This window comes from Lepisma saccharinum, chromosome 10 (genome assembly GCF_977018435.1).
Source record: "Lepisma saccharinum chromosome 10, izLepSacc3.1, whole genome shotgun sequence".
NCBI classification, from domain to species: Eukaryota; Metazoa; Arthropoda; class Insecta; order Zygentoma; family Lepismatidae; genus Lepisma; species Lepisma saccharinum.
In genome coordinates, this window is record NC_139238.1 from 68,526,608 (window position 1) to 68,552,914 (window position 26,307).

The 26,307-nt window shown below is 39.0% G+C and overlaps 1 protein-coding gene across 8 annotated transcripts in view; it reads left to right on the forward strand.

Annotated features, from left to right (window-relative positions):
• Nucleotides 1-26,307, forward strand: part of Zmynd8 (Zinc finger MYND-type containing 8) — a 215,154-nt gene that overhangs the window by 120,583 nt on the left and 68,264 nt on the right. For all 8 annotated transcript variants that reach the window (XM_083129884.1, XM_083129887.1, XM_083129879.1 and 5 more), the window contains 4 exons: nucleotides 377-473; nucleotides 15,532-15,651; nucleotides 18,060-18,197; nucleotides 19,248-19,362. In XM_083129884.1, the coding sequence (XP_082986010.1) occupies nucleotides 377-473; nucleotides 15,532-15,651; nucleotides 18,060-18,197; nucleotides 19,248-19,362 (470 nt within the window). The remainder of the gene's footprint in view (nucleotides 1-376; nucleotides 474-15,531; nucleotides 15,652-18,059; nucleotides 18,198-19,247; nucleotides 19,363-26,307) is intronic.

A 26,307-nucleotide genomic window follows, 5' to 3' on the forward strand; every position in this document is an offset into this window, starting at 1 on the left:
TCTTTGTATTAAGATCTCAATCATAATTAAATTAATAAACAAAACATTAATTTGACAAATTTAAATTCAGGGTGCACTGAGGACATCTATTGAGAGTCCTTTGAATCAAATATCAGCTCTGTCGGCTGATCTGTATCCTACTGCCATCTATGGGCAATTACAGTACCCATTAGACTTCTATGTTATTAACCAGGTTAAACCACATATATCAACTTGTGAGGAACGTTTATGACACCTACCGTCATAGCATACTCTTGAAAACTTCCCATCCTGAGAGGTTACTGCCTACGAAAACATTGTTAGACTAGAATTGTGTACTTCTTACGTCTTGTTTGTGCATATGCGCTGTAAGTAACAAGAATTCTGTTTATTCTAGGGCATGGGTTCCTATGAAAGAGTGCTTTCTGTATAGTAGAGAAATGCCTGCACCTGCCAAAAGTATGAAGAAGAACAATTTAGAAGGTTGTATCAAGGTGGGTACACATTCGTTGTAACTTCTTGTTCTAAATTTTTCAGCAGTGTAATGATTTATCATAAGTAAGCAATGCAGAACTTCAGTCACAGTGTCCTGAAAAACAAAATTGAAGAGCTTCAAATACCAAAAATATAAAACCTGGGGATGAGGCTAATTAACTGTAAAAATAGGAGAAAATTCAAAATCGGGAACATGAAATTCAGGATTCACAGTAAAAATAATATAATGGTGTGTAACGTATAAATGGAAATGAGGGTTCATCGTCTATTTAGTAAGAAATAAATTCATTACCATCTGAACCACTAGTGTCAACTGCAGCAAGAAGTTGCTAAGTGACCTAATTGCTTTAACGTGTATACTTCAGCAACTAATCTGGAACGCCATGTAAATAAATATTACACCATCGTAATTGTTAGTTGAAAGCAATCGTATTCTAATTTTATTAGATTTTTACTATTATCCATGTTAATAGAAAAAAATGTTAATATGAAATAACCAACTATAGATTTTCAGGGAAGAAAAATTTATAAATATGGAGAAACTATACCGCGTTTGGTAGAACCTGTCCTGTTTCCCGCACTAAGGATCGCTCGACAGTTTCGGTGCCAATGAGAAACGAGGAAAAAATCGTCTGCTGGGCAGCGAGGAGCGAATGGAAGCCAGAAGAGAGACGCTTACGTATGCGCTGTTCCGACGTTGCGTATTTTAATTGGCTGCCTGGTTTTTACTTTCCCCAGCACGGAGAGAAGCCAGCGATCGCCTAGCGCGGGAACCGGGACAGGTTGTAACAAACGCAGTATAGTACTCTCTTTATCCTCAAAACTGTTCTATTAATGATTATATAATGGGTCAGGCAGAAACTATGTAACAGTTCATTATAGTTCCTACAGTAACACTACATAGGGAATGTAAAGGACGAGAGTGGTAATTGATAAATAACATAATGCCATTTTATGACACAATAATTATTTTTTGAAAATCACATCTGTGAGATAACCTCTGTCCTTTGTGATGCACTGATGGAGTCGATGAACGAAACTGGCTATTACTTTCACCAGCATTTCAGGTGGAATTGCCTTGAACTCTTCACTGATGCGACGCTTCAGAATCTCTAAGTTGGGGACACATGATGCAAACACTCGGCTCTTGAGGTACCCCCACAGAAAGAAATTGCAAGCACTCAGATCTGGGTATTTTGCTGCCCACGGTATGTCTCCAAAACGTGAGATGATTCTGCCCGCGAACACCGTACGTAACGTCATTGTGTCTCCAGCAGTATGCGCAGTTGCACCATCTTGCTGGAAATAAACTGATGACAAATCAACACCCTGTCTCTGTAATTCAGGAATCATGAAAGTCGTCAGTAGGCCTCTGTAACGTTCCGAATTGACTGTGACTGCGTCGTTTCCGTTATGATCCTCAAAAAAATAGGTCCAATAATCCGCACCAAACCTTGACCTTTTCACTATGGAGTGGTTTTTCGTGGAGTTCCTGTGGATTCACATTACACCAGTATCGCATGTTTTGTTTTTTGGCATGGCCTGTCAGTTCAAAATTGTGCCTCATCCGACATAATCAGGTTGGGAACAATGCCCATTATTCTCGTCCAATAGGTTGATAAGGTCAGTACTTAATTGTTTCCGGGAGGCATTGTCATGCTCGGATAACTTATGGGTCACCTGTATTTTGTACGGGTGATAACTTAAACTGCTGTGGAGAATACAGTGCACACTTCCGTCTGACAAGTGTAAAACTGCAGCATGTTTGTTTACTGAACGCCTAGGACTTCTGTCAATAGCATTCCTTACCCACTCAGTGTTTTCTGGTGTCCGCACTGTCCTTGGCTTTCCCTGTGGCTTCTTATTCGTGCACTTGTGGTAGCACGAAACTGATCAACCCACCTCCGAATTGTGTGCCGTTCTGGTACTCTTCCATGTGTCCCAATGTTGAATTGCTGTCAAATCTTCCGCTGCGTAGCTACCACACTGTCACCACTTTTGAAATACGCTTCAATCACAAAAGTGCGATGCATCTTGGTCCAACGCTCCATTTTAACTAAAATGGCATCCTTCCTGCTACACTCTACCCATGGGCATCCGGAAGGGGGGGCGGGCAAGGGGTGGCCGTGCCCCCCCCCTGGAAAATGAAAGTCAACCAAAAATTATGTATTTCACACATATAATTTCATTTTAGCCAAAACAATATGTGTTAATTATTGCATTAACACCAAAAATTCAAATTTAAGCAATGTTTTTTTAGGGTACTACACTCTTTTGGGGGAAAATGTGCCTTGTTTGCCCCCCCCCTGGAAAAATATACCTTCCTTGCCCCTCCCTGGAAAAAATCCTGCGGACGTCCATGACTCTACCCTGCTCGGTTTTATGCTCACTGCGGGGCCGTACGAGCTACCAACCGTTGAAAGTGGTAGATTGTTTCTGCCGGACCCTTTATAAAATAATGCAGTTAATTGACAATTATTAAACTTACATACATCATTTGTACATTTTACAAAATAAACCTAAATACACTTTACATCTATTTACATTCTCTCATAAATAACTTCCAAAATAAAAGCGATAGATACAACACCATCTAGCATGAACTTGACGAATTATTGTATCCGAGTTCACAGTAAGTATACTGTTCTGTACACACACGACATCTGTCTACATAAGGACAAACTAAATGCAAATATAATGGCTCGCCATGAGTGTTTCATCGGAAAACATAACATGATGCCCTTGTTGCAAACCCCACCTGATATGCTGGAGGGCCCATTTTCGTCTCTCCGACCGATGGTGAGGCTGTAGGGGCACACATCACACAGGCCTGTAGGACCTTAATTGTACACTCAGGGTGGCCACTCTAGGACCATGATAAAATTCAAGTATAATTCCCGGTTTTCAAGGGGAACTTTCTAAAAACTCAAGGCTACAAGCATATGCCTTGTACCCAGCGTCGAATAACATGGGTACCTGGGGGAAACCCTGGGGGGTAAAGGCGGTCAGGGGTGTGATGCTGATCACATCACCCCCACTCACGACCGGATCTTAAAGTGTGGGGCGTTACCCCACACCCCCTATACACCTTCATGGCATGGTGCTATGCACAGGGGAGCACTTTACCTTACCTTTTACACACAAATATATTAACAATGTTAAGGGTCTGTGTGATTCCAATGTATCGAAAATTCTAAATAAATTCAATTAAACGGTACATATATTTAAAAGATTTAATTTAAGGTATGGAGTTAATATTTGCAATTCCACATATTCAGACTCTAAATACATCTTTAACCACAAGTGACTGATGTTACGGGATATACTAATATACGAAAATTTGTTAATTGTACAATAACTTCAAACTCAAAATTGTCTATTCAACTTTAGGATTTCTTATCTTGGAATAATCTTTCGTTGTCAGATAGACTCCTCTGCAAAAGACACTTAAAAAAGTGAACGGATTGAGAGAATTCTGTTTTATTATCCCCATAGATTTTTATTCCTTCCTCGATAGAAATAAAACTTATGCTGTGAAAAACTTGTCTCAGAGCATTTATATTAATAAAAGTTGCAATTTTTCACATCTACGGAGAAAACTTCACGTAAGATTCACACAGAATTCCCGGACCCAATAATTCATGCAGAATTCCAGGAGTTCCAGGTGAGTAGCGACCCTGGCAGTATGCAGCTGATTGCAAACTGTTTGGTTCAAGATGCAGACATCAGATGCCTGCACCAGGTCACTTCGTAATTCACAAGCAGTCGTCGTGGATTGCCTACGTGCCGTTATGTGGATATACTGGTCTTGCCGCGGTGTTGTCACTCTTGGGCTACCACTCCTCCATCAGTCATACACACTGTTAGAGTCCCTGAACCATTTCCACATTTTGGAGACTGACCCTTGCCTAACCCACGCTACCTCCACCTGTGTATGACCTCCTTACAGCAATACCACTCTTCTGGTTCGATGAATCTGCGAAATCGACATTGTGAATGGTTGTTCATCATTTCACACTTGCACTACTCTGTAGACACCTCTCTCTACCTATTGAGTCAGTGGCATGGGAGCAACCGATCGCAGGCAGGTGGAGTCATCTGTTGCCTTAGACTGCAACAACACATGGTATCTGTCTGTCGGCTGGACTTTCTCATGTTTTCACAGACATATGCCACCCTGCCTATCACATACAGGGAGGTTATTGCAGCATGACACCGCAAGAGCGTCGGCCGCTTGCCGGCCCAGTCATGCAACAGGTGCCGGCAAATTGCGTAACAGATAGCCCGTTACACAAACCGCTTGTTTTGTAATGTTTCCACTTTTCACAATTATAGTTACAATTACAACTTAAATAAGCACGTACCTTGCCGCAAGGATGCTGGAAAAGGTGTCCTCTAAAATACAAATATTTCTGGCACTTTATTTCTGCCCATATCGCTTCTGACAGCAATGACTCATCCAACATAAAGGATTCAATTTTTCATTCTTGTCTTGCCTTCGAATAAACAAAACCGTGACTCTTATTTTGCAGATAACACAAGATTAATCCTTTTGAACACTAGAGTCAGTGGCGTGCCCAAGATTTTCGAGGGGGGAGGTTACGTATACATTATTATGCAAAACGAAAGCGCAGATAAACGAATTATTTAACAGTGTCACTTAATTTTAACGTGTGAATATTTTTGAAGTAAAGTAGCGATCATACACTGTGTGCGTTTTTCTTTCTGAGAGCGCCATTTGAAATAAGCACTTTTCCCCTTTTGCTACTATGGGATAAACTGAATATAAAAGGCTATAACTGCTCAACAACTGCATCTTTTTAAGAAATTTAAATTCTAAATGTAAGAATGAACAAAAAGCAACATTTTATGTAAATTCCGACAATTGTGAGTCCAGGGGGAAACGGGGGCCAAATCCCAAAGTTCTATTTTCCCCGTAATTACGCAAAATTTCTGAACGTCGTAATTTCCATATTTTTTTTTTTCAAAGTTGCGGCAGGAGCATTACATATCCTCATAGAGTAGTCTTTTGTTGTGCTTCCCTCAAAATTTGGTATCCAGTGTCTATAGAGCCGACGCTAGAAGCGAAATTCCTCAGATGTCGCAAGAGCGTCAGCGGCTTATCGGAGTAGTGGTAAGCCGCGAGAAGCCTCTCGATACTACGCGAATGCGACAGCTGTCGGCTACCAGTTGTTTAGACGTGTTCACTTCGGTTTGCGTTTATCAGTACTCGTGTTGTTTATACTGTGTTATTGAGTTGGTGTGCTAAAGTGCTAGTGCTTTATCGTGTGTTATTTGTTATTCATTCATTAGTTATGCCGCCAAACAAATATAGTCTTGAACAAAGAGTTTTTATGTACGATACTTACGTGAAAACGAACTCTTGCAGAAAAGTAGTCAGGCGATTCGCAAGAAAATTTCCTGGCAATCCTGTTCCGGACAGACATACTGTTTACAACCTCGTTAAAAGATTACGAGAGACAGGATCTCTTGAACCTAAGAAACTTGTTTCCAGACGACGTGTTCTTACGGAAGAAAAGCTAGACGAAATTGGTGAACGACTTGAACATACTCCAAAAAAATCCCTCCGTCGGCTTGCTCAGGAAACAGGCATTTCAAAATCCTCAGCACGAAATGCCACTAAATTACTTAGATTAAAACCCTACAAAATTACAGTGGTTCATGAATTGCAACCGCGCGATCACGCGACTAGAGTTCGATTCTGTAACTGGATGCTGGATAATATTGTTGCTGGCAGAGTAAATCCAGAATTAATCATATTTTCAGACGAAGCTTGGTTCGAATTGAATGGCCGAGTTATTTCACAAAACAATCGCTATTGGAGCGCAGAAAAACCTGACCTTGTGCATGAAGTTCCGCTCCATCCTGCAAAAATTGGTGTGTGGTGTGGTTTGAATGCGCACAGAATAATAGGGCCTATTTTTTATGAAGGTACTATCAATGGTGAAAGGTATCGAAGAGACATACTACAACCTTTTTTTTGAACAATTAACGGACATTGAATGCCAGCAGTCATTTTTTCAGCAGGACTCTGCTACTGCTCACACTGCTTATGAATCACTTAATTTTATTGCCGAGATTTTTGAGGACAGAATTATCAGTACTGAGTTGTGGCCCTCTCGTAGCCCCGATCTTACTCCTTGTGATTATTATTTATGGGGAACATTAAAAAACAAAGTGTATCAGAATAACCCGCGTACAATAGAGGATTTAAAAGAAAATATAAGAAGAGAAATTGCCAGAATCACACCTGAGGAGCTTATGGATGTTCAGAGGAATTTCATACGCAGATGCCGGAAATGTATTGGTGTTGAAGGAGGTCATTTTCAACATCATTTATAACACAGAAGGTTAGTGATCACCATTATTATTAGTTTTAAATATAATTTTACACTTTCGGTTTGCTTTATGCGCCGCGATGCTGTCTTCCCTTTCTGTCAACCGAGGATAAAGTAGAGATGTCTAAGAAAGATTAGATGTCTGAAATAAGGTTGTAATTGTAACTGTAATTGTGAAAAGTGGAAACATTACAAAACAAGCGGTTTCTGTTACGGACTATCTGTTACGCAATTTGGCAGCACCTGATGCATGACAAGGCCGGTAAGCGGCCGACGCTCTCGGGGTGTCTAAGAAAGATTACATGTCAAAAATAAAGTGCCAGAAATATTTGTATTTTAGAGGACACCTTTTCCAGCATCCTTACGACAAGGTACGTGCTTATTTAAGTTGTAATTGTAACTATAATTGTGAAAAGTGGAAACATTACAAAACAAGCGGTTTGTGTAACGGGCTATCTGTTACGCAATTTGCCGGCACCTGTTGCATGACTGGGCCGGCAAGCGGCCGACGCTCTTGCGGTGTCATGCTGCAATAACCTCCCTGTATATTGCCTAATATAACAATATTACAAACTTTTTGTGAGGAGTATATTTATTGATATAGTGTTAAGTAATTATTTTTGAGAAGTAAACCTCTGTATATAAACAAATAATACAATTTAATATCAACTTTGACACTTATTCCAAACAAATTATGTAAATATCAGAGAGAACCGCCTCCTTAGGATTATTCTTTTAAAATCTGAATTAGATTTATCATTGAATTTTATCTTGCAGGGTGGCGACAGACCTGGAAAACCTGGAAAACCGGGAAAAGTCAGGGAATTTGAGGTGTCAAAAAAAGTCAGGGAAATGTCAGGGAATTTCGTCTTGATTGACTTCGAACAGTCTTTTGACGAAAATTGTTATAACTCTGGCACTATGGGAGCAATCTACTTCGGATAACTTTTGTTTTGCAGCTAAAACATCAGCGCATGCAACGGTGTACAATTTACAACACCGGACCGAGGAAGGGGCTTGGGGGGGCACGTCCCCCGAATTTCAATGGAAAAAACAAAAATCTGGAGTTTGCCCCCTCTTCTCCCGCTATTTTGGGGAGAAGGCGCAAACTTTAGTATTCTTTTCAAAGAATGGACATTTCTCAACAGAATGAAACATGTTTTATGTTCTTGGGTGCCATACAAGTTGATTAATAAGCCAAAATGTGATTATTATTTTTTTTACGAAATGTATAAGTAATTTACATTTTTGGAGGAAAATTGTTATAACTCGGGCACTAAGGGAGCAATCTACTTCGGATAAGTTTTGTTTTGCAGCTAAAACATCAGAGCATGCAGCGGTGTATAATTCAGAACGCCGAACCAAGTAAAGGGGGTTTGGGGGGAGCGACTACCGAATTTCAATGGAAAAAAAACAACAAAAATATGGAGTTTACCCACTATTCTCCCGTTATTTGGAAAGAAGGTGCGAACTTTAGTATTCTTTTCGAAGAATGGACATTTCTCAAGAGAATGAAACATGTTTAATGTTCTTTGGTGCCATACAAGTTGAATAATATGCCAAAATGTGATTTTTCTTTTTTTACGAAAAATAGGTAATATGCATGTTTGGAGGAAAATTGTTATAACTCGGGTACTATGGGGGCAATCTACTTCGGATAAGTTTTGGTTTGCAGCTAAAACATCATAGCATGCAACTGTGTACAATTCAGAACACCGAACCGAAGAAGGGGGGGGGGGGGGGGGGGTTGGGGGCGCAACTACCGAATTTCAATGAAAAAAAAATAATCTGGAGTTTACCTCCTCTTCTCCCGCTATTTTGGGGAGAAGGGGCAAACCTTAGTATTCTCTTCAAAGAATCGACGTTTCCAAAGAGATTGAAACATGTTTCATGTTCTTTGGTGCCATACAAGTTGAATAATATGCCAAAATGTGATTTTTCTTTTTTTACGAGAAATAGGTAATTTGCATGTTTGGAGGAAAATTATTATAACTCTGGTCCTATGGGGGCAATCTACTTCGGATAAGTTTTGGTTTGCAGCTAGAACATCATAGCATGCAACCGTGCACAATTCAGAACACCGAACCGAAGAAGGGGGGGGGGGGGGGGGGTTGGGGGCGCAACTACCGAATTTCAATGAAAAAAAAATCGGGAGTTTACCTCCTCTTCTCCCTCTATTTTGGGGAGAAGGCTCAAACCTTAGTATTCTCTTCAAAGAATGGACGTTTCCAAAGAGATTGAAATATGTTTCATGTTCTTTGCTGCCATACAAGTTGAATAATATGCCAAAATGTGATTTTTCTTTTTTTTTACGAAAAATAGGTAATTTGCATTTTTGGAGGAAAATTGTTATAACTCTGGCACTACGGGAGCAATCTACTTCGAATATGTTTTGTTTTGCAGAATAAACATCAGAGCATGCAACAGTGTACAATTCAGAACGCCGAACCGAGGAAGGGGGTTTGGGGTGGTGCGACCCCCGAATTTCAATGGAAAAGACAAATATCTGGAGTTTGCTACATTCTTTTCAAAGAATGGACATTTCTCAAGAGATTGAAACATGTTTCATGTTCTCGGGTGCCATACAAGTTGAATAATATGCCAAAATGTGAAACTGGTTTTTACGAAAAATAGGTAATTTGCATTTTTGGAGGAAAATTGTTATAACTTGGGCACTATGGGAGCAATCTACTTCGGATAAGTTTTGTTTTGCAGCTAAAACATCAGAGCATGCAACGGTGTACAATTCAGAATGTCGAACCGAGGAAAGGGGGTTTGGGGGGAGCGACTACCGAGTTTCAATGAAAAAAAACAACAAAAAAAACATCTGGAGTTTACCCCCTCTTCTCCCACTATTTGGGAAGACGGTGGGAACTTTAGTATTCTTTTCAAAGAATGGATATTTCTCAAGAGAATGAAACATGTTTCATGTTCTTTGGTGCCATACAAGTTGAATTATGAGCCAATGTGAAAGAAACTCTGTTCGGAAATGTGGCATGGATATGTTGCGGAGGGGGGGGGGGGGAGAGCTTGGCCATCAATATGAATTTCCCAGGCTTGCTCCAGACCTGTGTCAGAGTTTCCACCCAAACATAAGAGTATGAAGGTCCAAATCGCACATTCATTTCGTAATCAGCACCATGATACCATATGGTATCATCGGACCAGTACGACCTTACCCTGATGATACCATAATGGTTGGTATCATTGGAGGAGTAAAGGTTAAGCCTCTAAATATTATGTGGTGAAAAATGCATTGAATTATCATTTTTTCTTGTCCGTATGGGAGTAGTAAGGGAACTTGTCAACAGATGGAGGGGATAAGAGCTGGTGGCGCCGTCCGATAGTTGTCAGACGTCGTAGTTAGGCATTTTGTTGGGCAAACTGAAGGAACATGGAAACAAATAGGTTCCATTGATACATACGATTTTTGTCGAATATCACCACCCGACAAAGTATCTCACTACACCATGCGACAGAAATTGCATGGACTGAAACATCCAACAAAAATCGCATGCATAAACAATAAGAGCTTTAGACTGCAAATATGCTGCTGGAATTTTATTACTCTTCTGGCTCACTTCACATTATTTAATGTAGCAGTGCTTACGAAGGTTTTCTTTCATCATCCTGACGCATTACTGGTTTCGCACAAGTTAACATACGTTTACAATGACATTGCACTATTCTTACATATCAAGAAGAACCCAACCAAATGGGATATATATTGAATACTATCACGAAAAAGTTACATAAATCTACATTGGTGAACGTTATAAAAATTGGCAAGTGCATGCTCCCAACATCAAATTTACTGCAACACTAGTATTGAAATGAAATTAATGCCACTCTCTGTCCTGTCTGTTTAATCTCGTGAGAGATGGTCTTAAATTTCTCACTTAGTGAAGTTAATGTCCAATATTATGAAATAAAATACTAATAATAAATACGTAAATATTTTAATATCATATTTACTCGAATCATTCAATCATAACAGCAAATCACTTCCTTCAAGAATTGACTTTTCTCTGCCAGCCCTGCTAAATTTTCACTTTCCATCTACTGATTTATACGAGGGGTGGCCAGAAAGTAATTTCCAATTAGTAGGTACATTGATTTTTTGCAAACGCCAAAACCGTTAAAAATGGTAATTGCTGCGAAATTATGTTTAGGAATGTGCAGTGATGTCTAGACACATTTTTCGCCCGTTCGAAATATAGAAATAATGCGAATTTGGCAAAAAATGCGAATTGTAGGCATTTTTAGCGATTTTTTTAAAAGAAATGTCCTAAAACCATGAAATCCAACATCCTTGTCTTTTCTAGGCCATGTTTGTGTACAAAGAACATTCAAGTTTTCCAACATTTTACTCAAGAGTAAACTATAGAGTTATACGTACGTGAAATGATTCCGACAGCCACATTAAATCATATATTTCCCACGATTTTTTCAACTTCTATCAAAACCATTTGCATCACAGAGCAAAGTGGCAAGGTTATAACAGGAGATTGAGTGCTTATCTACCGTCACACGGGAGCCACATCTTCGTATTTGTCGCACGAGATATGTTTTGAATTACCACGCTAAGTGCGTTCTATCGGCATTTCTCGATTGAGTAATAATGGAGCTCAGTCGTTAGGGCATCTGACTACTATGCGAGAGACCCGGGTTCGATCCCCAGCGGGGGAGAACCGGGATGTTTTCCACCTATTCAAACTGCTCCGGCGCCCACCCAGCATCATACGAAGCTGGTACCTTGAGGAAACTTTGAGGGATAAAGGCAGCCAAGAGTGTGGTGCTGATCACATCATCCCCACATTCAGCCGTGATCAAGAAAGTGTGGGGCCCTAACCCCACACCAAAATTTCATTATCTAAAATCCTTCCCTTAAAATTAATAAAGGGGTATGGAAAATAACTTTCAAGATATCAAACTCTCGCGAAGAGGCATAAGCCATGTGACTTACAATTTGAAACAGTAGTTTAAAAACACCATGAAGGTATAATTTCAGATATTTGCCAGAAAATGCGCTAAAATGAAAATGTGAATTTTGGGAAAAATTTTCGGCATAATCACCACCGTTGTTCTGGCATGTGTCGCACCATGGCACTAAATTTTGTATGCCCATGGTATATGTGTGTGACACCAAAGAGTGGAACAATCTCTACCGCAATGTAGCTGTCAAATCCTTGCCTTGCCAGAAACCTCTTCAGTTAAACAAAGAGATGAAAGTAGGTACATTCAAGGCCAGGGCTGTACAGGGAGTGGTCCAAGTTCTCTCACCTGAAGTGATGCAAAGGGCCCGTGTGTACTCAGCTCTATGGGGTTGTGCACATTCGATTGGCCTTCCGTGAATTGTCTGCACCATCATCTGACCATCCTATCACTCACGACGTCCGGTCTGCACAACTCACACGATTGCTCTGTGCCAAATTCTGAGTGTGCAATGTAGGCTACATCGCAGTCGGTGGGAGACTGTATGAGAGCTGCAATCTTTAACCTAGAACTGTCCTAAACCGGCTACATTGCAACTGTACCAGATTACAGCTACATGCCACTTCTTCCTGCCTGTATGTGTGTGTCGCTCTCTGACCACTAGTGCTGCGTATAGGTACCATTGGAGCTTTTCCAGGATGCCCCTCGTATATGAACTTTCAGAAGCTTTTATTATTAGTGTGTTCCTGTTTTAATGTGTTGGTTAGCTAAATCAGGTACCTATACAATGCAATTCTATAAATTCCTTGATATCCCATCGATAATGTAAGGAAATATGACACTTTATTTTGTTTGATTCAGTTGTTTCACTTATATGCAAGAGTTAAGTTGTTTGTTTTACAGAGAAGAGAGAAGTAGCTTTATGCATTGAAAAATGAGTCCGCACTCATAGTTTTTGCAAGCAGAGGGTTCCAAACCTCAGTGGAAATATCAACATATAATACCGAGAATGTATAAGGAGACTGATAAATTACAAATTGTATTTCTTAATCAGTCACTCTTATCTCATTTAGTCGTAACTTTACAATAAGCAAGTATGTTATTTTAAACTTACTGCGTATGACAAAATTCCATAATCCTTCCTTAGCTTGTGAATTGTAATAATTTTCCAAATTCACTATTTTGCAGTTTGAATTCAAGTCATAGAGAATAGAGAAATTAAGTCAATTTAATAGAAGATAATATTCATACTTAGCAAAACCATATGTGGATCTGTATGAGTTTATTATTTCCATTTGTAAAAACATCAATTTAGTTTAGTTTGTAATTGTCAGGGAAAAATGTAAATTTTGTCCTGGAAAACCTGGAAAAGTCAGGGAATTTCATTTCTGCTTGTTTGTAGCCACCCTGTCTTGGAGTTAGAATGGCATTTCTTGAAATTATATTTTACAATTTTTTACATGTAGACTTCATTTAGCAACTATTATGTGGAGACTTTACACCACCCACCTCCATCTACAGTTTTCAAGGCATGAATGAATTAACTTGTGTTTTTTCTTCCTGGTGCTCCTTGATTTTGTCATGAAACAAGCTTCAAAAGTTGGCCAGTGACTTCACAGTCAAATATTTAAGTGGCAGAGATTATCAACCATACCCTTTTTTAATGTTGAACGCAGGCAGAAGGAACATCTAAATGTTAAACAGATTGTGAAGCAGTTTGCTGATGCCAAACCAACTTGCCTAACTGCTAGTTTTTGGGAAGGATTATTTTGTTCTGATTTTACTATTGTTACTCATTTCCTGTCTCTCGATTGTTTGATATGTGCATTCATTAGTTGTTTAATGTAAAATTCATACTTTTTTCCAGTAAACATAAGCCATACAAATTATATTTTCAATCTTTTAGTCTATTTCTTAACTTTACAGGAACTTACAGAAACTTTATAAGTACTTTTTTGTATTGTGTGCATAATTGTCATGCTGTCTGTCCTCATGACACAAAAACAAAAGTGGTGTGGCTGGAGTACTGACATTGGGGGCCAGTGACATGCACCTAGGCCCCAACGTTTTAGTTATGACACTGGGTAATGCTTGCAAGTGGAGCGAATATGGGATGAAGATTCCATGAAATCATCTACTGCCAAAACAATATTGGAATTTCACACATAGTAACATTGCCAGCAAAATACGTTAAGAGGGAATGTTAGAAAATTTTAACAGTCATCACAAATACAGCGTGTCCGGCACCAACACTACCTATAAGAATGTTTTATAACTAAGCAACAAACAGGTTTATTGACATGTCTTTTTTTTAAAAAAAGCCAAAGAAACTCAACAAGTTTTATTATAGTGGCAGTGACAACAATGCAAGTCCGTTAAACGCGATAACATGCCTGTTCATTTTGTAGCCTGTTGCGTATTCGCTCGGTTGGAATTTTCTCGTGCATTCTTTTGGTGTGGAAATGGTGTTTAGGTGCAGCAAAAAGTCCAGAATTTAAATTTCCAAAAACTGTCCAGAGGAAGTTTCGGAAAAAGTACCAGCAGAAACCACCAGAAAGACATTCAATAACAACCTGGCATAGAACTCTCCTGGAAACTGGATCACTGTTGAAGAAAAAAATGTGTGGCAAGAAGGTGTCCCTGATTGATGTCTGTAGAATTCACGAAACATTCCAGCGAAGCCCCTCCAAGTCCATTTGCCGTGCAAGTAGGGAACTCAGTATGCCTAGATCAACTGTTCATGGTGTTAGCCACAAAAGACTGCGTCTTCATGCCTGTAAGATACAGTTGGTTCAGAAGTTGAAGCCTAATGATTTACCTACCAGATACACTTTTGCTGCCAGTATCCTAACCAAGATTAATAGTGACTATGAATTTCTTCGTCGTATGGTGTTCTCCTATGAGTGCATATTTTACGTATCTGGTGGAGTAAACCGGCATAACTGTCACATATGGGGGTCCGAGAATTCACACATCGTAAGAGAAGTTGAACGAGACAGTCAGAAAATCAATGTCTGGTGCTGTCTCACAGTGCAAGAGGTCATCAGTCCATTCTTTTTTATTGAATGAACAATCAATGGAGATGTTTATTTGGACATGCTTTATAATTTTGCCTTACCTCAGATACTGGAAGGATACATGTTCCAACAAGATGGGGACTATGCATTATGCCACCCACGTGAGTGATCGCTTAAATGAAGTCCTCGAAGGTCATTGGGTCAGACGTGGTGGGTCCCATCGAATGGCCTCCTAGATCCCCTGATCTTCCTTTGGGCTACATAAAGGACAATGTGTACAAAACCTCAGTACTGGATGTGGATGATTTGCATCGAAGGATTGTCAGTTCTTGTGACACAGTCACCCCGCAGGTGCTGGAAAACATCTGGCAAGAGATGTTTGGATGTCTTGTCGCGCAACACATGGAGTTCTACTAATTACCATAAAAACTTGGTGAGTTTCTCTGTCTTTTTTTTAAAAAAATGCATGTCAATAAACCTGTTTGTTGCTTAGTTATACAACTTTCTTATTGGTAGTGCTGGTGCCAGACACCCTGTACATCAAAGTGAACAACTGAATGCATGCAAATTAAGTACTGATCTCAAACGTACAGCACTGTTTCATACATGCTTCTACCTACCTCTACTTCCACATGCAGATTTGTGTTGCTAAGCAAGCTGGTTTTCTTGTCTTCTGTGATTGGACAGTGTCTTGTGTTTCATTTTCATTGATTTTGTTTCACTGAAGTTTTTTTTTTTAATTACAGGAAGTTGAACTTCACATTAAGAAGTTACGAGAGAAGCATGGGGCATTTGTTTATGCCCCACATCGAACACCTTATGAAGCATTCCAAGATGAAGAGCAGCTTCGTCGTCAATTACCAAATGTAAGTGTTATTTCATGTAATGGGACTTTACACCCAGTATAATGCATGCATGTATAATGCGCACTATAGTTTTTGATTGGGAAAAACCACAGACAATTATATCTCATATGTAACGAGCAGTTCAGGTTCAAGATATGGCTTTCTTAGTTGTAGGCCATAAAGCTATTGCTATGTGGACCAAGAGGAGAATATAGTCTTGTGTGTATAATGTAATCACCTTGTGCATTCTGTAGTAGAAGAAAGCGAGATCAAAATTATGTTACATATTTGCAGCACTCAGGTAGCTATTTTCTATTGCTTGCTCGATAAATATGGCTGATACACATCCCGTGTGATGGGAGGTGCATACTCGAATGCTGTCAAAACAGTGTGGTGCAGCTTTTCTTGGTGTCACAAAACGTTTCGTTACAAGGTGAAAAATCATGGCAAGTTGCCATTTCACTTTATAGTGTTCTTTAAAAATATATTATTACTAAAGAAATCCAACCTGGTAATTTGTATTTTTGCCTGTTGATATATATGTCATACACAGTGACATAGTGAAAACATGCATGGTTTTAATGTTGGCTGTCCGAATTATTCCATGCATAATACACACCACAGATTTTGGGGTATAAAATTTTGGAAAAAAGTTCATTATACATGAGTAAATATGGTATAAATATGCACATGAAACATGCTTATGTATCCATGTACCTGTTTATTTAATTCAGTTACTTTTAGTGACCACTGTTACTTTCACAACACACTTTTGGTGATTCCTCACAAATTAATACTTCCTGGATTTTTAAAATGAAAGAATTAGTTTCAACTTCAGACTTGCTTTCATATTCATTTCCAATATTCTCAAAACCTTCCTCTTGCGCATCTTGTAGAAATCATTATTACTGTATTAGAACCATTACCTTTGCTATTCTCTAGTCTTTATTTAGAGGATGAAAAGCATATATATATATATATATATATATATATATATAATGGATAAAAGCAAGGAGGGCCAAAAGGGCTAAGTAAAAATCAAATAAGGTAAAAGGAAACACTCACCGGACAGTAGGAAAATTCAAAATTTTCGCTAATTTATAGCATCATCGGTGTGAGAAGAAACAGAAGACTGTCCGGTGAGTGTTTCCTTTTACCTTATTTGATTTTTATATATATATATATATATATATATATATATATATATATATATATATATACAAATAATGAAGGAGACAGTAAACACTTACCACACGAATAGAAATAATTCAATATTTCGCGATCTGAGTCGCATTTTCAAGAAGGTAGATAAAAGATCGACGACACTGTGAGTAGAGGCACAGAATACTGACCGTAGCGTCTCTACGGTCAGTGTTGCCAGAAACAGTTGAAAGGAAACACGAAATACTTTAGCCAGTGTTTACTGGTAACTCTTTCCTCTCCTCCCCGAAACTACCCACCCACCTTACAGTAATGGTACTCACATACTCACATACCACTACCACCAAGAAACCTGCTGCCACCAACCCACCTGCACTCATCACCCAATATCATCCCCACCTCAACAAAATCAGGCACACACTGCACTCTCTTCTCCCAATCCTCCACAGTGATCCCGAAACCAAAAACATATTTCCCGACAAACCCAGGGTGGTTTTCAAATGCCCCCCTAACCTCCAAAACATCCTGGTCCACAACACTCCTTCACCACACATCCAACACCCCCCTGCCCATAAATGCAACCGACCCAGGTGCAAGACCTGTCCCATCCTCATCACTTCTCACACCCTCCAGGTGCACACGGCCACTGGCAAATTTACCCTCCATCCCAAAGGGACCTGCCATGCCTCAAACCTTATCTACATCCTCACCTGCAACATCTGTGGTGATTTTTACCTGGGGGAAACATCAACGGCCCTCAACCTCCGCATCAATAACCACCGCTCCTCCACCCACAACCTGGACTTCACTGTCGCCGTCCACACCAACCACCACAACATCAGTTTCAAGGACTGCTTCCGGGTAGCGATCATCCACCTCCTACCCCAACCAGCCAACACCTCTGTTCGCAAAAGATGGGAGAGGGCCTATATATCGGCCATGAGTGCAACCACTCCACCTGGCCTGAACAAGGCCACCCAGTAATGCCCAACCCTCACCCACCCTCCCACCCAACTCATCCTACACACTCACAGTTTACGACGAGCCTGGTGACGAAACAGTGTTTTTCTCGTTCTACGCACCGCTTCTTCTTCAATGGGGACCTGGCAACTCTGCAGGACCCCAACTTCCGGTTCCGTCTTCTGTTTCTTCTCACACCGATGATGCTATAAATTAACGAAAATTTTGAATTTTCCTACTGTCCGGTGAGTGTTTCCTTTTACCTTATTTGATTTTTTCTATATTCTATCTGCAAAAATCTTTTCCAGTATCAAGGGCGAGAGTTTGATAATCCACCTTCCAAGCGAGCGAGGCACAGTGCAAGTTACAGTCGCAATAGTCAGGAAAGAAGTTCTCCCAGGCTGAATCCAGAAGGGGTCATTAAATGCCAGGAAGATTCATTAGAGGTATGTAATGCTGTATGTTAAGAGACTGCTTTGGAAAGGGTTAATCAAAGATAGGGATGTGAAGAATTGGATTTCTTGTACATGAATATTGACTCATATTGACATATTTGAAAGATTAGAAAGAACAAATCAAAAGTCATAAAATGCACATATGTTTTATGGTAGGAAGTTGAAGGGTGTATATTTTACCCTTACCTTCACCAATCTATGTTCTGCTTCTCCACATCACCTGTGAGATATGAGACTTGTCAGGAAAGTAAAGATACAAACAAAAATAAGATATACAAGAAATGTATTGCACACCTACACTAGATACACTGGTACAGAGGCTATTTCTCCATATAAGTGCCACCATTTTCTAAACATTTGTTCAAATGCGGAACAAGGTTTTGTATCTCAGAAATGTAAAAAACTGCCGCCTGCATCTGGAACCAAGTTGTCACTTCGTCCCTGACCTCATCGTCATCGTCAAAGTGTTTTCCACCAAGATATTTCTTTAGGTACAGGAACAGATGGTAATCGCTGAGTACAAGGTCGGGGCTGTATGGCGGATGTTTAAGGACGTCCCATTGAAAATGTGCAAGCAGATCGTTGGTGACATTCGCTGAATGAGGCCGCACATTGTCATGAATGAAGTGGATTCCAAGTGCCCCTCTGATTATTTCCAATTGCATGTCGAAGATGCTTTAAAGTCTGGCAGTAAGTTTTAGAATTATCAACATTCAAAAAATGTTTGTGCGATTCATGTAGTGTATTCAAAATCCAACTTCCAAAGAGTTAGTGCAGATGGACATATAACAAAACAGTATTCAGATGATATGGTTTTGTTAGTTCTTTTCTAATAAAAAAAAATCGTAGCAAATTATGTACGCACTCTGTGTTTTTGTATTTTGCTTGAAGAATTTCTTTAGAAAGCCCAAATTGTCTTGCATGTATGGTGTGCTATAGTCCATGGAGAATAAAAATTTTAGTTTCATTGTATGTTTATGGTTTGTAAAATGTACATGGTCCATGCTGATTTTCATATGATTGTGCTTCATGTGATTTCAGGATGCAACAAGCGAAGAGATGGATTCACAACTTAAACATGTCGATGAGACTGCATCTGATGTGTCAGGAGATGCATTTTCAGTTGCATCTTCTGGAAGACTGACGCCAAGAAGCTGTAAGTTTATTAAAACAAAATTATATATATTGTACATAATAATTTGGGGCTAAGCCAATATTGATACAGATATTTGTGCAGGAGTGATGTGATACCAGAGGTCCTGGGTTCGAATCTTTGTATGGGCATCGATGTTTTCTGAGAGAGTCCCTTCATCAATTTCATCATATCACTCATGCTCTCATCTTTGCGATTAGCAAAAACTGGCATAAAAGCGAAGTAAAATAAACTAAATCTGTCGATCAATAAGAGTGCTGTCCAGGGCTCAGAAGTTCATGGAAAGTCCAAGGTGCATACCAGTCTGGAAAACCTGGAAATGCAGAGAAAAGTTCATGGATTTATTTACCTTTTCTGGAAAAGTCATATAAATGTCATTGAATTTTTATCTTTTTCTGAAAAAGTCAGCGTTTTCATAGTAGTGCAGTAAAATTTTTTTTTCGCTTTTTTAAGGGACATGTAAGTAATTTTTCCTATACCGGAATTTGATATACTGAATATTACCAGTAGTTAGAGAAATTTAATACAGTAGGAAATAATGTCATGTTTCGAAACTCTTTATCATGCTGAAATCTACAATAAGTGGCTCTATTTAATGCTTTCTCATTGCAATTTTTTGGTGGTGTTTGCTGTTACTTAGAGTAATAATACCTTACTAAATTATGTATTGTTTACACTATAACTGTTATGGATTAATAGGAAAATGTTATTTGTTAATCATTAGTCAGTACATTTCAAGCAGTACAAAGAACCACCCTTCCTACTGAAAAGTCAGTTACTGCTCAGTTTCTCTTCCCATTATCTTTACATGGGAAGTTAATGTTCAAAAACGTAATTAAGTGAGTGTTTAGCTAAAATATAGTAACCTTCTTCCAGACATGTTAATGTACACTATTTGTCCTCGTCTTTGGTCTGAAAATCTTGGTTCTTGTACTGGAAAATCTTGAAACATTGGGACTTTTTTATGCACCCTGAAATTATATTCTTCCTTCCCAGAACATTGGAACGCTATGCTAAGACACAATATTAGTTCTTTAATGCCTTGGCTCATACCACATGCTAACATCATATTATTATAAATTGTTTATTAACCTTTACTCTTCCGAGGGGGTTGTCAGAAAGTAACCCCGATTTCGCCGAGGCCTTTTAGCGTGAATTTTAAATTTGTACACTTATTTGACAAAAAATGTTATAACTCGTAGACTATTTGACCAATCTACTTCGGGTAACTTTTGTTTTGCAGCTAAAACATCAGGGCATGCAACCGTGCAAAAATCAAAATGCCAAAGCCAATAAGAGGGGTTGGGTGGGCCGGGACCCCCAACTTTCAATGAAAAAAATCATAAAAATGGGGAGTTTGCCCCCTCTTCCCCCGCTATTTTGGAAAGGGGACGCAAACGTTAGCCTTATTTTCAAAGAAAGGCTCGTTCTCAACCGAATGAAAGTAATTTCATGTTCCTGAGTGCATTACAAGTTGAGAAATTATCAAATATGTGAAACTTGTTTTTTTACGAAAAATAGCTAATTTGCATATTGCTAAGAAAATTGTTATAACTTGTAGACTATTGTACCAATCAGACACATTCTCCCAATCATCATCATCAACTTCATTCGCTTCGTCATTCTCTGGCCCACTCTCATATTCAGTGTCCATGTCATCTAGGAATTGATGTATTTCCCTCTCTCTCAATTGCCTTCTTCCTGACATGGTTGATCAAAAAACCGAATGAACAACTTGTGTTCCAGAACTTTCCTTTCTTACAGCCAGCTGTCACGTGCATTTCGTCTCCTCTTTGCAGGGTGGCGACAGACCTGGAAAACCTGGAAAACCGGGAAAAGTCAGGGAATTTGAGGTGTCAAAAAAAGTCAGGGAAATGTCAGGGAATATTGTCTTCATTGACTTCAAACACTCTTTTGACAACAATTGTTATAACTCGGGCACTATGGGAGCAATCTACTTCGGATAACTTTTGTTTTTCAGCTAGAAGATCAGCACATGCAACCGTATACAATTTAGAACACCGGACCGAGGAAGGGGGCTTGGGGTGGGGGTGGGGGGGCACGGCCTCCGAATTTCAATGGAAAACACAAAAATCTGGAGTTTGCCCCCTTCTCTCGTTATTTTGGGGAGAAGGCACAAACTTTAGTATTCTTTTCAAAGAATGGACATTTCTCAAGAGAATGAAACATGTTTCATGTTCTTGGGTGCCATACAAGTTGAATAATAAGCCAAAATGTGATTTTTTTAAAACGAAAAATAGGTAATTTGCAGTTTTGGAGGAAAATTGTTATAACTCTGGCACTATGGGAGCAATCTACTTATGATAAGTTTTTTTTTTTTTTTTTGCAGCTAGAACATCATAGCATGGAACCGTGTACAATTCATAACGCCGTACCGAGGAAGGGGGTTTGGGGGCCGTGACCCCCGAATTTCAATGAGAAAACCATAAAAATCTGGAGGTTGCCCCTCTTCCGCTATTTGGGAAGAAGGCGCGAACTTTAGTATTTTTTTTAAAAAAAATGGACATTTCTGAAGAGAATGAAACATGTTTCGTGTTCTTGGGTGTCATACAAGTTGAATAATAAGCCAAAATGTGATTATTATTTTTTTTACGAAAAATAGGTAATTAACATTTTTGGAGAAAAATTGTTATAACTCGGGCACTATGGGAGCAATCTACTTCGGATAAGTTTTATTTTGCAGCTAAAAGATCATAGCATGCAACCGTGTACAATTAAGATCGCCAAACCGAGGAAGGGGGGTTTGGGGGCATGACCACCGAATTTCAATGAAAAAAAATATCTGGAGTTTGCCCCCCTCTTCTCTCGCTATTTTCGGGAGAAGGCGCAAACCTTAGTATTCTCTTCAAAGAATGGACGATTCCAAAGAGATTGAAACTTGTTTCATGTTCCTGGGTGCCATACAAGTTGAATAATGAGCCAAAATGTGAGACTATTCGGAAATGTGTCATGGATATGTTGCGGAGAGGGGGTGAGGTTGGTCATCAATATGAATTTACCCAGGCTTGCTCCAGACCTGTGTCAGAGTTTCCACCCAAACAGAAGAGTTTGAGGGTCCAAAAAGCACATTCGTTTCGTAATCTGCATCATGATACCATATGGTTTCATCAGGCCAGAACGACCTTACTCTGATGATACTATATAATATCATCGGGGGAGTAAAGGTTAAGCCTCTAAATATTACGTGGAAAATGCATTGAATTATCATTTTTTTTCTTGTCCGTATGGGAGTAGTAAGGAGAGAGAACTGTCAACAGATGGAGAGGATGGGAGTGGGTGGCGCCGTCCGATAGTTGTCGGATGTCGTAGTAAGCATTTTGTTGGGCAAACTGAAGGAACATGGAAAGAAATAGGTTCCATTGATACATACGATTTTTGTCGAATATCGCCACCCGACAAGGTATCTCACTACAACATGTGACAGAAATTGCATGCATGGGACTTATGATTTTTGTTCGACGTCTTTGGACTGCACATCCAACAAAAATCGTATGCATATACAAGAAGAGCTTTAGACTGCAAATATGCTGCTGGAATTTTATTACTCTTCTGGCTCACCTCACCTCATTTAATGTAGCAGTGCTTACAAAGGTTTTCTTTCATCATCCTGACGTATTACTGGATTCGCACAAGTTAACATACGTTTACAATAACATTGCACTATTCTTAGATATCAAGAAGAATCCAACAAAACTGGATATATATTGAATACTATCACGAAAAAGTGAAACATAAATCTGCATTGGTGAACGTTATAAAAATTGGCAAGTGCATGGTCCCAACCTCAAATTTACTGCAACACTAGTATTGCAATGAAATTAACACCATTCTCTGTCCTGTCTGTTTAAACTCGTGAGAGATGGTCATTAATCTCTCATTGAGTAAGGTTAATGGCCAATATTCTGAAATAAAATACTAATAATAAATACGTAAATATTTTAATATCATATTTACTCGAATCATTCAATCATAAAAGCAAATCGCTTTCTTCAAGAAATGACTTTTTTCTGCCAGCCCTGCTAAATTTTGACTTTCCATCTACTGATTTATACGAGGGGTGACCAGAAAGTAATTTCCGATTGATTTTTCGCAAACGCCAAAACCGTGAAAAATGGTAATTGCTACGAAGTTATGTTTAGGAATGTGCAGTGATATCTGGACACATTTTTCGCCCTTTCTAAATATCGAAATAATGCGAATTTGGCATAAAACGTGCATTGTTGGCATTTTTAGCGATTTTTTTAAAAGAAATTACCTAAAACAACAAAAAATTCCATGAAATCCAACATTCTTGTCTTTTCTAGGCCATGTTTGTGTACCTAGAACATGCAAGTTTTCCAACATTTTACTCAAGAGTAAACTATTGAGTTATACGTACATGGAATAATTCCGACAACCACATTAAATCATGTATTTCCCACGATTTTTTCAACTTCTATCAAAACCATTTTCATCACAGAGCAAAGTGGCAGGGTTCTAACAGGAGATCGAGTGCGTATCTACTGTCACACGGGATCCACATCCTCGTATTTGTCGCACGAGATATGTTTTACTTCCTCAAAAATCTGTTCCAACATATCAAACTGTCACGAAAATACATAGACCATGTGATCTACAATTTTAAATAATCGTTTAAAAGCACAATGGAGTATTAAGTTTCGGTATGTTTGGCAGATAAATGTTCTAAAACAAAAACGCGAATTTTGGGAAACGAAATACTGACAAGTCAAAAAAAGATAATGCCAATTTTTGGTGCCCATATATATCGGTACCTGTCACGTGAGATTGATTTATTTTAATTTTTTGGGTGCGTCGCCACTCATGGTCATTATGCACCCTTCAGTATATACGGGGAAATTTCCATTATCTAAAATCCATACCTTAAAATTAAAAAAAAGGGGAATGGAAAATAACTTTCCCAAAATAACTTTCAAGCTATCAAACTCTCACGAAGAGGCGTAAGCCATGTGACTTACAATTTGAAACAGTAGTTTTAAAACACCATGAAGGTATAATTGTGAGATATTTGCCAGAAAATGCGCTAAAATGAAAATGTGAATTTTGGGAAAAATAACACGTTATAGTAAAAAAAAGAAAGAAAAAGAAAATACATCAATTTGAAAAAATGTAACAAAATATCAAGGTCCCTACCGATTAGGTATAAATGAAACAAGAATATCAATTGTAATTTATTGCATTAGTAACAGTGATTCCTAACCTAATTTTCGGCATAATCACCACCGTTGTTCTGGCATTTGTCGTAGCATGGCACTAAATTTTGTATGCCCATGGTATGTGTGTCTGACAGCAAAGACTTGAACTATCTCTACCGCAGTGTAGCTGTGAAATCCTTGCCCTGCCAGAGACCTCTTCAGTTAAACAAAGAGATGAAAGTCGGTACATTCAAGGCCAGGGCTGTACAGGAAGTGGTCCAAAATCTCTCACCTGAAGTGATGGAACATCCGCGTGTACTCAGCTGTATGGGTTTGTGCACATTCGATTGGCCTTCGTGAATTGTCTGCACCATCGTCTGACCATACTATCATTCACGACATCTGGTCTGCACACATCACACGATTGCTGGTGGCTCTGTGCCAAATTCTGAGCGTGCAAAAATCTGATTAGTACACGTAGGCTACATCGCAGTCGGTGGGAGACTGTATGAGAGCTGCAATATTTAACCTAGAACTTTCCTAAAACGGCTGCATTGCAACTGTACCAGATTACAGCTACATGCCACTTCTTCCTTCCTGCATGTGTGTGTCGCTCTCCGACCACTAGTGCTGCGTATAGGGACCATTGGACCTTTTTTCAGGATGCCCCTCGTATATATGAACTTTCAGAAGCTTTTATTATTAGAGTGTTCCTGTTTTAATGTGTGGTTAGCTAAGTCAGGTACCTATACAATGAAATTCTATAAATTGCTTGCGTTAAATTTCTAATACCTACATACCCTTTTCGTCAGCATTAATGGTATAACTGCATGTTGTCAGTTTCACAGTACTTCAGTTGGATATACTGTACTGAAGCAGAAATCCCATTGATAATGTAAGGAAATATGACACTTTATTTTGTTCGATTCAATTGTTTCACTTACATGCAAGAGTTAAGTTGTTTTCTTTACAGAGAAGAGAGCTTTATGCATTGAAAAATGAGTCCGCACTCATGGTTCTTGCAAGCAGAGGGTTCCAAACCTCAGTGGAAATATCAACATATAGTACCGAGAATGTATAAGGAGATTGATAAATTACAAATTGTATTTCTTAAATCAATCACTCTAATTTCATTTAGTCGTAACTTTAAAAATAATCAAGTATTTTATTTTAAACTTACTGCGTATGACAACATTCCGTAATCCTTCCCTAGCTTGTGAATTGTAATAATTTTCCAAATTCACTATTTTGCAGTTTGAATTCAAATCATAGAGAATAGAGAAATTAAGTCAATTTAATAGAAGATAATATTGGTACTTAACAAAACCATACGTGGATCTGTATGAGTTTATTATTTCCATTTGCAAAAACATCGATTTAGTTTAGTTTGTAATTTTCAGGGAAAAATGTAAATTTTGTCCTGGAAAACCTGGAAAAGTCAGGGAATTTCATTTCTGCTTGTTTGTAGCCACCCTGTCTTTGTCTCTTCTTAGCTTGGGTCAGGCCAAGATATGCCACCCAGTGGCGTACATGACAGTCCAAGGGACCTCTGTGCAGGCTAATGACAAAAGATAGGTCGGGTTACTGAAGCCATGCTAAAAGCTTTCACTTAGTCCGGGAAGGGAAAACTAGCTCGTAAATTCCTTTGTATTTGTTGCTCAGCTGTCGGAAGTCAGCTTCTATACGTAACTTTGGAGTTTGGAGGGTGGGGATGGGGGTGTACATCCACATGCATCAATTTATTCCCTTATTTTCTGATAACCTCCCTCTTGAT